The 15,066-nt window shown below is 42.1% G+C and overlaps 1 protein-coding gene across 3 annotated transcripts; it reads left to right on the top strand.

The window, feature by feature from the left end:
• Positions 1-110: 110 nt before the first annotated feature.
• Positions 111-13,079, top strand: TRMT6 (tRNA methyltransferase 6 non-catalytic subunit). 3 transcript variants are annotated; one of them, XM_074317548.1, is made up of 11 exons: positions 111-390; positions 3,825-3,952; positions 6,223-6,332; positions 6,882-6,973; positions 7,101-7,184; positions 7,449-7,573; positions 8,288-8,646; positions 9,039-9,124; positions 9,760-9,862; positions 9,965-10,051; positions 11,406-13,079. In XM_074317548.1, the coding sequence occupies exons 1-11, from the start codon at positions 263-265 to the stop codon at positions 11,595-11,597; spliced, it is 1,494 nt and encodes a 497-aa protein (XP_074173649.1). In that variant the 5' UTR covers positions 111-262; the 3' UTR covers positions 11,598-13,079. The 3 variants fall into 3 exon arrangements, with proteins under 3 accessions (XP_074173649.1, XP_074173650.1, XP_074173651.1); XM_074317549.1 differs by lacking the exons at positions 3,825-3,952; positions 6,223-6,332 and having other exon boundaries at positions 259-390; positions 11,406-11,667; XM_074317550.1 differs by lacking the exons at positions 111-390; positions 6,223-6,332 and having other exon boundaries at positions 11,406-11,667.
• The last annotated feature ends 1,987 nt before the right edge of the window (positions 13,080-15,066 follow it).

The following is a 15,066-nucleotide window of genomic DNA, read 5'->3' as shown; positions in this document are numbered from 1 at the left end:
GCAACAGGAGAAGGGAGGGGCGGGACGGAGAACAGCCAATCAAGGAGTTCGACCAGACGGAAACCGTGAGGCTCCTGGGGGCCGTTCAGAGGGTCGGACCGGAAAGCGGAAGTGGCGCTCAGCACGTGGGGGCGGTGCCGAACGGAGGGTTCTCAGTCCCCTTGGTTTGTGGGAGTGAGGCTGAGCATCGGTGGTGGAGGACGAGGAGCAGGGAGCGGGAGGCTGGGAAGACGCTGCAAAGCACGGAGACCCGCTGAGCGTCATGGAGGGCTCAGGGGAGCAGCCGGGCCCACAGCCACCGAACCCCGGGGACCACCGCATCCGCGACGGCGACTTCGTGGTGCTGAAACGGGAAGATGTGTTCAAAGCAGTGCAAGTCCAGCGGAGAAAGTAAGTCAGGTCGCTGGCTTTAGGGCTCCCCCGCCCCTTCTAGATAACACCGTCCCTCCCGGTCTCCCCACAGAATCCTCCCACCAGGGTCCCCTTCTTGGCTCTCTGGATTCCCAGCCTCCTCTCCCATCTTCCCACAAAGGCCTCTACCCCCAGGATCCCATTCTCGGCCCTCCTGTCTTTCTACAGAGCCCTCCTTCCATGGTCTCATACCTGGCCCTCTGCCTCCAGCTTCCCTCTCAGCCTTTCCCCAGAGCTCCTTTCCCATTCTTGGCCCTCGGTTGCCCGGGTGCCCACCCACCCCCCGTCCTGGAGTTCTTCCCCTAGGTTCTTAAGATCTCTCCTGTTTTCTCATGGAACCCACCCTTCACCCTCTGATCTCATCCTTACCTCTCAGAGTCACACCCCCCAACCCCCCAACCCGTCTTTCTCCCTAATCCCTCAGCCGGGATCAATCCCACAAAAAATGACACCTCCCCAACCAAGTCTGGTCTGCTGGGTTCTCTCTACCCAAATGGGACTACCTGTCTGCACAGAATAAGGTTAGGAAACGACTTCCCATAGAATGTGGGATCGCTCTAGAGTTCCCTCATTTCACCCCAGGGGATGCGAAGTTTGGAAAAGTTAAATTGCTCAAAGCAGTTTGCTCAAGGTCTCAGAACTTGAAATTAGGTTTGGTTTGTGAACCTGCTGGTTAGTCATCGCTCTGATTTAGTATTAAAGAAGTGGCAATTTTGAACTTTCTGGCAGGGATGGTGAGGTTGCTAAGTCCTAATTGTTTATTAATGGTGAAAATGTATTGGGATGTTTTGATTAATTATCTGAAAAGTACAATCAAGCTTTTTTTCGAATTTGGTTATTATAGTACTTTTGACAAAAAGTAAGTTATTTGAATGCAGTCTCAGGAGAACAGTTTTCTGCAGACCGTAAGGCCAGGTATTGCGAGACTTGGAATTTCTCATAAGTGCTCACGTCAGATGAATTCTTTTACTTCTTTGTGAATCATCCTGTGGACTGGTATTTAAAGCGAAACAGGTGTCAATAGGAAATAGTCTAGTAACAGTCCCCAAAGCGCCAAACTGATGACAACTAAGCTTTTTTGCACTAGCACCAATCTGCTAAAGAAAAAGAATAGAAGGGGGAAGGGATTTCTTTTAGTCCAGAAATGTAATATGTGCACAGGCTTTTAAGCATTTTAAAATTTCAATACTCATTTTAAAATGAGTATTTAAAATACTCATTTTGGTGGTTGAAATCAGAGAAATTTTATAACTATCCCACATCACTACTATATTTTGTATTCTTGAAACCAATACTTTGTACTTTTCAGAATTTCTGGTTAGAAATGGGTGCCTGCATCCAAGAACGTAAGTTCTGGGAAATGCCAATAATAATTATTTAAACTTTTTCATTGAAGTATACCTGCAGCATAATTCTTAGGTTAAAAGTTCAATGAATGATCTTCAAATTTTACAATTGTATAATGAACAGTCATTATACAGGTGAAACTGGTTTTTTTCTTTCTTTCCTTTCTCAAACTATCCTGTTAAGTCGCCAATTTTGAGTTTGGTTGCTTGAGTGTACTTCTTAATAATACGCTCTTCTAGACAAGAGGTTTTTCATTACCAAGGAAATAGTCAGCAACATCTGTTTATAAAAAGTACTCTTTAGACTGTTTTGTGTGTGTGTGTGTGTTTAATTTGGAAATGCTTTTTGTCACTTTTTCTTGGCAGAAGCCACAGAATTAATTTCCATTTTATTTAGAAAATGGCTTTCTGAGCTCAGCTAAATCCTAGGCCAGACTCTCTCTTCACTCTTCCCTCAGGACTGCACTCATCTGGTTGGGCAGAAGCTATCTGGCTTTAGGAGAAGGAGACTCTGCAAATCCCACTCTTCCCCAGTGAAGATATGGCCCCACATCTCTCTGACTGGGCCCCGCTTTCCTGACTGGGGTAGTGACCTCCTGTCAGGCTGATCAGTTTGGGTGACACACCCTCCTTTGCACATCAGACCAGCTGCCAGAGGGGTGAACCCAACCTAGCTCAGATCCAGGATTTCATTAGTTCTCATTAGAATGAGGATGGGGGTGCGGGTAGGGGTGGGGGAGGTGCACATCTGGGCTGACCTGACCTGAGTTTTAACTTCTCTGCCAGGGTTTATGTCAGCAAATGTTTTGAGTGTCTGTTACGTGTTTAGTAACTGAGGACCCAGCAAAGAAGAGAATTGGCCTTGTCTGGATCACATATGATCTCGCAGACATTCATTCCGATGGTTCAAGTGAGGAGATTTAGTGAAGATGTGACACATGCACATACAGAGGGGTGGCAAGGTTTAGTAAACGAGTAGAGACTTGTGATGCACCCAGGGTCTAACAACGGTGGAAAGCCTTTGGGAGGAGACCCTGGGTGTTGTGGTCTGTGCATTCTGTCATGCTCAGCCTCCAGGGGCACAGATAAAGGAGAGAAGGTGTGGGTTGGGGCACAAAGGAAATTCCAGGATTCAGGTTTCTGTTGACATGGACCATGTCCTGAAGCTAGGCAGGGCTTCCTGAAATTCACTGGTCTTTGCTGGGTAGACGGTGGGATCTAGTGGAAAGAACCAGGCTTTGGGCTCAGGCAGACTTGTATTTGAATCCCATCTCCCACTTTGTAGCTTAACCTTGGACAAGACCCTTTTTCCTGAGCCTTAGCTTGCTCGTCTGGAAAGGGTTAGGTCCCAAGATTAGTGTGGGAATTAAATTAAAAAGTATGAAGCATCTAGCACATACTTCCTAACCCCTTATCAAGATGTTAGTTTTCTTTTGAAAGGGAAGGTTTGTGTTTTTCTGGGATTTCCCTTTTAAATTGTAATAAAATAAAAACCTGGGTAATAGGAAAAATGAAAATTGCCTGGTCCTCAGTAGAACACTGTCAGTGTTAGGCACCATTTCCAAATGTGTCGATTGTCAATAATGTTTATTTGTAAATATAATTTGCTTTTACTAGACAATTTTCAAAGAACATGGCCAGTTAGGCCAGGGAATTTGTTCCCCAATGATTGTTCAGTTTTGAGGTTTTCCTGTGTAAGTTGCAAGGGTTGTCACAGTGTGTGTCCATTAGCCTGACGATCTTGGCAAGTCTTTATGCTATTCCGGAAGTCTGCACAGCCTGTGAGTTTGGACATCCTGTCAGACATTGCACATTGGAGTCAGACCACTGCCTCAGAAGAGGAATGTCTTCTGTTCTTGTTTCTCATTCCAAATTCAGTGTTTTTGTGTCATATTAATTTTATGTTTCTGCCCCAACCAGAGTCTCTCTAGTGCATTTGTCAGTTCATGTTCAGAGATAACACTGCTGATCATCCTTTGCGGAGCCCAGTTTTGAAGTAAATGAGAGTGAACATGTCTTTCCTGGACTGAATACAAATCAGCTCATTGATTGCATTCTCTTCCCCAGAAAAGTAACTTTTGAAAAACAGTGGTTCTATCTGGATAACGTCATTGGCCATAGTTATGGAACCACATTTGAGGTGACCAGTGGAGGAAGTCTTCAGCCTAAGAAGAAGAAGGAAGAGCCTACTTCAGGTACACTATTTTGGATGTATGAGCTAGATGGCTCTTGAGCTGGCTGGTCAGAAACCTGTCAGCCCCACTTAATTCTAAAGTGCTAGCCCAGACTATTCCTAAAGAAATCTGAACTCATAATCTAAGAACTAGCTTGGTGGAATGAAGCGAGGTCTGCCTTTGGCTTTGAGATACCTGAATTCTGGCTCCAGCCCATCGTTAACTGGCTCTGTGACCTTGGGCCGTAAGTCCTGGCCACTTCAGTGTAAGAGCAGATGCAGTGCCCAGAAGTTAAGTAACAGCTGAGAGGTAGTTAGCATATAGGGTAGAGGCCACGAGGTCTGGCTCTGAATTCAGCTGACTAGGGTTTAAGTTTTAACTTCATTACTTGCCTTGTAACCTGGGGCAAGTTATTTGGTTTCTCTAAATCTTATATCATCCTCTGTAAAATGGAGCCATAAACAAATTTCATAACTACGCTATAGCAAGTGTTCAGTCATATGGCACATAGGAAGTAACAGTGCCTTGCCTGTAGTAAGGCCCTGTAATTTTAGCCCTCGTTATTGACTGAAATTAAATACTTAAGTATTTGTTAAAATAAATATACTTAAAATATTGTATTAATAAAATAAAAATATGTAAATAGTTACTTAAAAAATACGATTAAAGTTTTAGTTCAATTAAATACTTTTAAATTAACATCTATATTTTTATTAAACACCAAATCTGTTCCAGGCATGATTAAGCACTGCGATTATAGCAGTTCATGAGGTAGCTTATCTCATAAAATTCATTTAGCAGTGGGGAAACACCAAAAATAATCACATAGACAAGCAAACAGCATACTTTCAGATGGTGACATGTGCTTGGAAGATGACAAAGCAGGGAGGTGTCCTGGATGTTAATTTGATGAGGTGAGACTTGGTGGAGACGATGAGCTCAGCCCTGAGTGATGGACGGCTCTAGCCACTCAGATCTGTCATAAGAACATTCCAGGCAGAAGGAGCAGCAAGTGCCAACGCCCTGCAGTGAGATGGTGCTTGGGATGTTTAAGGAACAGGAAGGAGGGCACTGTGGCTGAGTACAGGGGTCAAGAATGAGGCCAGACCTGCTGGAGCTGCCCAGACACCTTGAGCACCGAGGACAGAGCCCAGTACCCTCCAGGCACTGGAGCCTGGTCAGGGGTGCTCGAACAGCAGAATGGACGCTTCTGATGGCTTTCTGAGGGCCTGCCTCCCGTGGCAAGACGAGGAAGGCCATGTCCTGCTCTGTGGCTTGGTTGCACGCTGGGCCCCGGTCCTCTCCCAGCGCTTTTGGTGTTTGAGCACAGAATAGGGAAGATTCTGCTCTGTTGCTGTGGCAGTGCGCCTGTGGCTACTATAGAGATGGGAGGGACAGCTGTGTCACATGGGGCTGGGCATTGACTGGTAATAACTTTTACATGCGATTGTCCAGCCAACTTTCATCGGTTGCAACTCACTATTGCGAGTTAGCCTGATGTACCTGGAGCAAGGTTTACTTCGCTGAATGTAGTTGGTATTCTGATGTGCAAGTGAATTTGCTACACATTGTGCATGTGCACCTCTGGGTTTTTGCAGTAATTCACTTAAGTACCCAAATGTGGGCATGTGTGGGCACCCAGTCAGTGTCTGCTGGGTCATACGCTGTGGCGAGCAGGCCCTGTGGACTCCGTGGCTGTCTGGTGCCTGCATGATGGACATTGGACATCTCCATTGTCAAATATTCATTCATTTAAGTGCTTCCAGGAAAAACAATTCATGTAATCCAGGCTCTAAATTTTATGTAATATTTAAGGAGTGTGTTTAACACTTGAAAACAAAAATCAGCTTGTTTTGTATATGAGGTGGTTTTTTCTTTTTTAATGCTAATAAATCAAGCACTGCTCATGGGAAAAAAAAGGAAGAAATGAGGCCAGAAAAGGTAGCCGGGGGGCCAGATCATATACAACTTGTAGTTTATCTTTGGAATGTATTCTAGTTACAAGAAGCTGCAGTGTGGTTTTTGTGCATTGGAATAAATGAGCCAATTTGCATTTTAAAGAGAGAACTCTGGTGTCCAGGTGGATTGTAAGGGGGCAAGAGTGGGAGCAGGAAGATGAGTTCGAGTCTTCGAGTAGTTGTGGCCAGAAAGGATAGTGGGCTGGGGGGGAGCAGGGAACTGGAAGGCCAAATTTGAGTGGCTGATGGGCTGACTGTGGCATGAACTTAAAAGAAGAAAGATTTTTAAATAATATCAGATCATAAATGTCATAAAGCAATTTCCTTCCTTAGAGACCAAAGAAGCGGGCACTGATAATCGAAATATAGTTGATGATGGGAAATCTCAGAAACTTACTCAAGATGACATAAAAGCTTTAAAGGACAAGGGCATTAAAGGAGAGGTAATATTCAAAGGATATTGTGTTCTGTTTTTGTTTGGTATTTAGGGAATTGCTTGGTTTTTAAAGCAGACTTGACGTAAGGTAAATTGTAAAAATGCTGTGTATTCCTGTTAGACATAGAGCTTGAAATGTACATGCAATTCAGTATATCAAAAATTTCATTTCTTATATGCAGGGATATAAGTGAATAACATTACTAATATTGATAGCAAAGGACAATTTAATAACTTAGTGCATCTCAGAGCTTAACTTTGTTTTTCTCAGTAATGTTTTCAGCCAGGGTCTTCAAGAATGAGAGGTTCCTTTACCTCTCTTCTTTCTGTATCGTATGCCTCTGTTTTATTTTGGTTTAAATGGAGCTATAAAGCACTTGGATTTTAATACAGATTCTAGATAGAGTGAAAAAATACAAAGTTTACCCACTTGGACTTCTGTGGAAAAGGGACTGGAGAATCAAACCTTTGAATACATTCTGGGGTAAGAAACCTTGAGGTGATCTGTTCTGCGAAAACAAAGTTTCAGGAACCCTGCTTGCTCCTTTTCTTACAGGAAATAGTTCAGCAGTTGATTGAAAATAGCACAACATTCCGAGACAAGACAGAATTTGCTCAAGATAAATACATAAAAAAGAAGAAAAAGAAGTAAGTAGTTTTTGTTGGGAAAGGATGGAAACATTAAGTCTTTTTGTAGATTTGTAAAATATGTTATTAAAAATAAAATATTTTTAAACTTTTAAAAAAATTGATGTTTTGTTTTTTCTTCCCTCAGATATGAAGCCATCGTTACTGTTGTGAAACCATCCACCCGCATCCTTTCAATTATGTATTATGCCCGAGAGCCTGGAAAAATTAAGTACGCTTTGTTTCCTTTCAAAAGTATAATTGGGGGGAAATACAGCTTTAAAAAAGTCATAATTTTAAGTAAAATGAAAAAACGTGCTCACCTACATAAAGTATCCTCCTACCACATAAATTGTAAGTCCTTTTTACTATTGCCTCCAAAGCAATCAATAATCTTAACATAAATTTTTATGAAACAAACAAAACTTGAAAAATGACAATTAAAATAACAGGTTTTGCCTAATTAAAAGTGAATGAATCATCCTTTTTTCCTTAGCCACATGAGATATGATACACTAGCCCAGATGTTGACATTGGGAAATATTCGTGCTGGCAATAAAATGATTGTAATGGAAACATGTGCAGGCCTGGTGCTGGGTGCAATGATGGAACGAATGGGAGGTAAGATTTAACATTTTCAAGTTCCTGAAAACCCCACCACGATTAGAGTAGAGGGGTCTAGAAAATTCAAACTCATGGAAAGTGAGGTTGAATTACTCTGAGGTTAACGAAATGACTTGGGCTGGCCACAGATGCAGTCCCCAGGACCTTCCTGCACAGCCCACATCTGCCAGCCTGCATTGCATTAGTTGTCTTTTCTATCTTCACTACGTATCAGTGGGGATAGTTCTGAAGCTCGTGGCAGGCTAGGACCTCCACAACAGTGATTTCAGTAAACTCCTGGATAGCTGGTGCTCATTTTACTGGCCTGAATTGAGTGGGAAGAGTACAACACAGCCTGATTTGCCTGCCCTTTCTCTGACCCTGTAGAAGATAAGAACTTTTCACTGCCCTTTTTTCAGGACTGGAGGGGGGGTGGGGCTAAGCGCTGGTCACCAATCCATGCGACATCCACATTTGCATGATCCCAGGGTTTTGCTGTAGTGTCAAATGGGGATTAGCTTCTTTAAGACTTCCTGTTTCTCTGTTTTGGAATTACATTACATCCTTTGGGAATATTCATAGACTCCAAACTGACCCCCAGAGAAGCTGTATCACCCTTCAAACTGAACAGAGTAGAGAGACCTTCAGTCTTCTTACTATGGAGGATCCTGAGTGTTGGCAAAGTCTTGAGTCACCTTCATTGGGAGATGTTTGTTTCTTTTCTCTGTTCAGGTTTTGGCTCCATTATTCAGCTGTACCCTGGAGGTGGCCCAGTTCGGGCAGCAACAACCTGTTTTGGATTTCCCAAATCTTTCCTCAGTAGTCTTTATGAATTCCCCCTCAACAAAGTGGACAGTCTTCTGAATGGAACATTTTCTGCCGAGATGTTATCTTCAGAGCCAAAAGACAGTGCTTCGGTTGAAGAAAGGAATGGCACACTGGAGGAAAAACAGACTTCAGAACAAGAGAATGAAACCAGCATGGCAGAGGCCCCAGGGAGCAATCACCCCAAAGAACAAGAAACAATGGAAATTGTCTCTCAAGATCAAGACTATAAGGAGGCTAAAGAGAGAGGAAGCAAAAAGGATTATGTAAGAATGTTAAAGAGTCCCCACTGCCTTCATAATATTCCCCCTCAGGACCTCAGTTATTTAAGCACTGAGATTTGGCTTTGGAACATCAGTTCCCCAAAATAATAAATGTCAAACCAGATGGAGAAGGAGAGTGTGTGTGTGGGTGCACACACGTGATATTCTCTTTGGGATGAAGCTTAAGGATACAGAAGCATTGCATATAGGTAGCTTAATGATGGCTTTATAACATATGGGCTTTCTTGTGTGTTTTCAACTTCCTTATAAATGACCTCTTTCTGTTGCTTTAGTCTAAGCTGATAAATATTGTTGAAATGTTTTGATAGACCAGGGTTCCCATAAGCCTGACTGAATGACCTCAGTATGTTGGTTTCTTATTTTTCTTCTTGAAGATTCAGGAAAAGCAGAGGAGACAAGAAGAGCAAAGGAAAAGACATTTAGAGGCTGCTGCTCTGCTGAGTGAGAGAAACGCGGATGGGTGCGTTAATGATAATGCAGGAGACATCTTGGTACTCGTGGGCTCTGCTTCAAACAGATTAGCATTCTCTGCTTGTCTGCTTTGATAATGGTGGGAACAGAGATGATGATTCTGTCTTGGGTTTTTAAAGAAAGGAGACTGCATCTGGCAAAGGTGGGAAATTGTGCTCGTATCAGAGTTTTAAAAGAACTTTGAAATTTCTCCAATGATGGTGCATCAGACAGGGCTGTATACTCCTATTTGGTGTGTGTGGGGGGGGGGGCATTCAGACTGATGTGATACTGGCTGCTGGCGAGGGCTAAGGAAATCTGACAAGGAGAGAGATCCAGATACCCACAAAGCCAACATCACAATGTTGGGATTTGTTTCCATGTGATTTTTTTTTTTTTTTTAAATCAAGAATGTGAGTCGCTACTTATAGTTGCCAAGCACCATGAGAGCTTATAATCCAATTTGTGTTTTCTAGAAAGTAATAGCTCATGATTTTATTGTTTGGAATTTCTGGAATGTTGTATTTAAAGCTCTTCCTTGTGTGAGTCATGCAAATAAATACATGATCATTTTAAATGCATTTTTAAACCTATGCTCCATTTTGGGGGCATAGAGAAAAAATATGTCCCACATTTTTCTTGCAGTTTAATTGTAGCAAGTCGTTTTCATCCCACTCCACTGCTGTTGACTTTGCTGGACTTCGTGGCCCCTTCAAGGCCGTTTGTGGTCTACTGTCAGTATAAAGAGGTAATAGTGAAACAAATGGATGGGAATTTTTGCATCTAAATGTTGATTCGCATATTGTGGCCCTAGAAGTAATTCTTAACAGAACTCTCTTTATACCCTCAGCCTCTGTTGGAATGCTACACAAAACTGCGGGAAAGAGGAGGGGTCATCAACCTCAGGGTATCTGAAACCTGGCTCAGAAATTACCAGGTATGTGTTCTTACAGCCAGACCCAGGAGCTGCTCTCCTGGGTGGTTGGCTCCTTGCAGGAGTGCCAGAATGTGTTAAAAACAGACATTCCTGTTTGTGTCTACAAAGATGAAACAGTCTCCCACCTGTAACTCAGAAAGTGCCCTGACCTTTCCTGACCCCTTCTTCTCATGTCAGGATCTATTACTCTGTAACTCTAGTCCAGAGACATTTAAAATGCAAACAATTATGCTTGTATTTACCCAATGCCTCAAGATCACTGTGGGGGGAATAACTGATCATAGCCAAATTCCCAAGCCAAGAGAAGGACCCTTTCCTCTCTGCTGGGATGTCTTTGCAGCAAGTTTTCAGGACGAATTGGTGTGCTCCATGTCAGTTCAGATCCTCTGGAAAGCGTATGTCAAGATGGAATTAGAAGTATAAGAGATTTATCGGGGCAAACACATTTGAAAGATGAGGAGGGAGCAGGATTACCTAGGCAGGGAGAGCCATCAGACCGTGAGGCAGGTCTGCTGCCTATGAAAGAGGCAGAAGGATGGGGAATGGGGGGGAGGACCTGCAGTGCTGCTCTGAGGAAGTGTCAGCCAGGATGATGGGGAACCCCGGAGCAGAGATTGCCCATTAAAGGAGCCCTGTGTCGGGCAGAAATGGTGCAGTACTGGTTGCTATGCTCAGTTAATCAGCATGGAGCAGCCGATGGCCGCCGTGGGAATGAGCGCTACAGTGCATCCCAAAGGAGCAGCTTCCAGAGCCTTTCTGCTGCTTGAACTCCTCGCCACCAGTTTCCTCTTGACAAGATCTCAGGGAGCACCTCCGTGGTTGCCACAGGCCCTGCCCTGCTGCTTGGACGTCTTATTTAATCCAGGGCACTTTATGGCCCTGGACGACCCTGCCTTTCATGGCAGTCATCTTATTTAGCTATGGTAACAGGAAAGAAGCAGTCTTGTCAGTCAATAGGACAGTAGGAAAGGGAGGCTCTGGGTGTATGTCCCATAGCTCCATCTCCATGGACCCACGCTCCACTGTTTGCCATGAAGCATCCTGGAGCCAAGAGGAAGAAAGCTATGTACAGGCCCAGAGCACTATACCAACCGTTTGCCCATTTGCCACAGAAACTTGCTTCAGGTTTAAGAGAAACAGCTTCAGTTTCATTTTTCAAAAGAAAATCACTTAAACCAATTTCTATACTCTTACCTGAACTATTGTGTGAAGAAAGGAAGGAACTTAGAAATTGGTTCATTTCAATCTTCAAGAGAATCTGTGTCATTGAAATTCTGATTTCTAGTGTGTGTATTGTTAGCACATACTTTACTGCTTAGGAAAACATAAGTGTCTGTCTTTCTGTCCTGATTAGGTTTTGCCAGATCGAAGTCATCCCAAACTACTGATGAGCGGAGGTGGGGGGTACCTTCTCTCAGGCTTCACCGTCACCATGGACAACCTTAAAGAAGACCCCAGCCTCAACTCCAACTCGAGCACTTTAGAATTACACCAGACCGAAGAGCCAGCAGCTAAAAAACGGAAATGCCCCGAGTCTGACTCTTAACCTTTCAAAGTTGCTTTGATTTTTGCTCTCAGGCATTATACAGTTAGTAATTAAACTTTAAATGTCATTACTAATTGTTTTTCCATATCCTAAGAATGAGATTGTGTCTATACACCTGTTCTTGGGAAAGACAAGTAAGCCTTTATTCACCTCTGACCAGATGGGTTTGGTCTGTCAAAACCTCGAGCCAAAATAGCCAAGCCAGGAGTATGCAGTGGACTGATATATGGCCAATTCTGTTTATTTTACAAAAATCCTTTAAGTACTTTTAGTACTCTGTGCAAATATCTTGAGAATTTAGACATCCTAAAAATATATTTATACCAGACTTTGTTTCTATGTTAAGCTAAGTGGAATGACACCATATAGCTAAAACTTGGTGGGTACTACAAGGAAGGAATTTGTGGAAGAAATTTCCTCTGTTCTTTCCACTCTCTTCAACCTAAGCAATACAGATGTGTGAGATTTACGGTACCAAAAATGTTTGCTCTGTACCCTGCAGTGGAATAAACTTTTTTAAAATGCTAGATTTTATTATTTTAATAGTTCACAGCCTAGGAAAGTTTTGAATATTTATTTTACCTCTTCTTTTGTCGATAGAAAGGTATAGTAGGGTACATTTTTGCATTAATTGACCGATCCCCTCCATCTTTGTTCCAAGAAATGGGACTAGAATTTTTTGTGTACTATCCAATTAAAAGAAACGAAATGTTTTTTCCCTCCCCAGAGACTTACGGAGATAGGTAGATATTTATATACACATATACGTGTACAGTAAGTCCTCGCTTAATGTTGTCATTAAGGTTCTGTGACTTTAAGCAAAATGACATAACAAAACCAATTTTACCATAGGCTAGTTCATATAAACAAGAGTTAAATTCCTATGGCATCTCATCAACATTATGACAAAACGACATTAAACAAAACGGTTTCATTCGAGGATCTGCTCTAATGGGTGTTGGTATATATATATATATATATATATATATATATATATATTTACACACACACATGCACATGGAGACAGAATGCACTATCTCCATGAAGTTGAGTGCAGGGCTTAGGCCGGTTCTCATTGCATTAGTGTCACTCCTTGTCAAATGTATTTTAAAGTGCCTTTTTTTGGTGATTATTAATGCTGGTTTGTTGAACTCTGGCATGATTAGGTGGTTAGCCTTTCTAAGCACTGAAAAAATAAAATTCTTTGGTCATTTGCTTCAGCCAGGAGAAGTGTTTAGAGGGAGCCAAGGCTCTCTTCCGTCTGAGTCAGTCTTGCTCACTAAACACGCTCATCATGTGTGTTGTCATGTTCTTATAGAATAGATGCAGATCACCCAGCAAGGAGCATCTCGGAAAAAAAGAAATTGCTTTTTCCTAATAGCATGTACTATTCTGATAATGGTCAGTGTGATTACCAACAAGTACAGTTTTGATTACTTTTTCTTAATTGCTTTTAGAGAATAAAAGTGTTTCCTACTATGATCCGTCTGACTGACATTAATAATGCCATCAGTGATGCCACATTCACTGGCTTTCAGTTGATTGTGACACATGGTCTGTGTCAGAAAACATGCCTTGATTGACACCTCACTGAACATGTCCTTGCAAACAGTTGTCACCCATAATCAACCAGTCATATTTGGTCAAAGGGAGCACATTACAGACTGGATTCAATGGTGGCCGGTCTCCATGGTCACTTATTAGAAGCACCTCCTACTTGTGACTCAACCAATGTCCAAGTCCCATCTCACTCCAGTATGGGGGTCTGCACTACTGAGGCCGTGTGTGCCCATGTTGCTCTCTCTGACTTATTTACTCATCTCACACACCAGCAGCAAAAACCAATCTTAAAAAAGTTATTTTTCTCTCATGCATATAACTTACTTCATCTTTGAGTACTAAGGCTTTAGTGTGCACCAGGATTCCCTGGAGGGCTTACTAAGCACAGATTGTTGGGCCCCCACCCCAAAGTTCCCGAGTCGGTCTGGAATGGGGCCTTTCCGACAAGTTCCCAGGTGATGCTGGCACTTCTGGCCCAGGAACCACTCCTTGAGAAACACTCCTGTTTGTACCCACATCATGAGTGCAGCTAGTAAATACATAATGTACCCTGTTTGTAAAGTGGACGTCCACCTTTGGAGCAGATGAATGGATAATTCTATGACTTCTGGACATCCAGCCACCAGGATAGTTATGTGAGATAGCATTTTAATGAATGCCAATCAAAAAGTAAAGACAATCACTTTGTAAAGTCCATATTATTTCTCCACTGGATTAGGATATTGGAAATGCACAGATGTGCCAATTAGAGGATTTTTTATCTTACAGGCACACTAAAATTGAATGAAGCAAGTCTTGTTTTTGTTTTTATTGAGTTGTAATTGGCATAACATTGTGTAAGTTTAAAGTGTAAGTCAACATATATTCATTTGGTACACTTACATATTGCAAAATGATCACCACAGCATTAGCTAAGACCTCGATCCCATCACAATTCCCATTTCTTTTTTGTGGTGAGAACACAAGATTTACTCTCAGTAACTTTCAAATAAATATAGCAGTAGTGTTAACTATAGTTACCATGCTCTATGTTAGATCCCCTGAACTTACTCATCTCATAACTGGAAGTTTCCAACATCTCCATTCCCCTTCCCCCACACCACTCCCACCCCAGCCCCTGGCAACCACAATATTGTGACATGACATGTATTTGTCTTTCTCTCTGGCTTATTTCACTTAGCATAATGTGCCTTCAGGGTCCATCCCTGTTGTCACAAATGGCAGGATTTCCTATTCTCATAGCTGAATAATATTCTATTGTATATTTATATCACACCTTTATCCATCCATCAATGAACACCTTAGTTGTTTCTATATTTTGGCTACTGTGAATAACACTGCAGTGAACATGGAAGTGCAGATATCTCTTTGAGATGCTGATTTCTTTTCCTTCAGATATATGAAGTTCTGACAATTAAGTTCGTAAACTCATCCTAGAAAAAGTGCTACATACCTAATTGCTCAATATCACTACAGTCACCTTTGAAGTTCTCCCCTTGGGAAGCTATGCACTGATGCCAGTGCCTAGCCCACCCTTCAAAGCAATTTTGGAACTCTTTTTCTGGAATGGCCATCAGAGCTGTCATCATACCATGTTTCCTGGAAAATAAGACCTAGCTGGGCCATCAGCTCTAATGTGTCTTTTGGAGCAAAAATTAATGTAAGATCCGGTCTTAGTTTAAAATAAGACCAGGTCCATAATATAATATAATATAATATATAATATAATGTAATGTAATGTAATATAATATAATTAATGTAATGTAATATACTGGGCCTCGTATTAATTTTTGCTCCAAAAGACACACATTAGAGCTGATGGTCCGGCTAGGTCTTATTTTCGGGGAAACAAGGTATTACCCTTATATCCTGAATGTCATCAAAATGTCTTTCTTTCAATATTTCCTTT

The sequence above is a fragment of the Rhinolophus sinicus genome, linkage group LG13, assembly GCF_036562045.2.
Source record: "Rhinolophus sinicus isolate RSC01 linkage group LG13, ASM3656204v1, whole genome shotgun sequence".
Lineage (NCBI taxonomy): Eukaryota > Metazoa > Chordata > Mammalia > Chiroptera > Rhinolophidae > Rhinolophus > Rhinolophus sinicus.
This window is presented reverse-complemented; position numbering and strand designations above follow the sequence as displayed.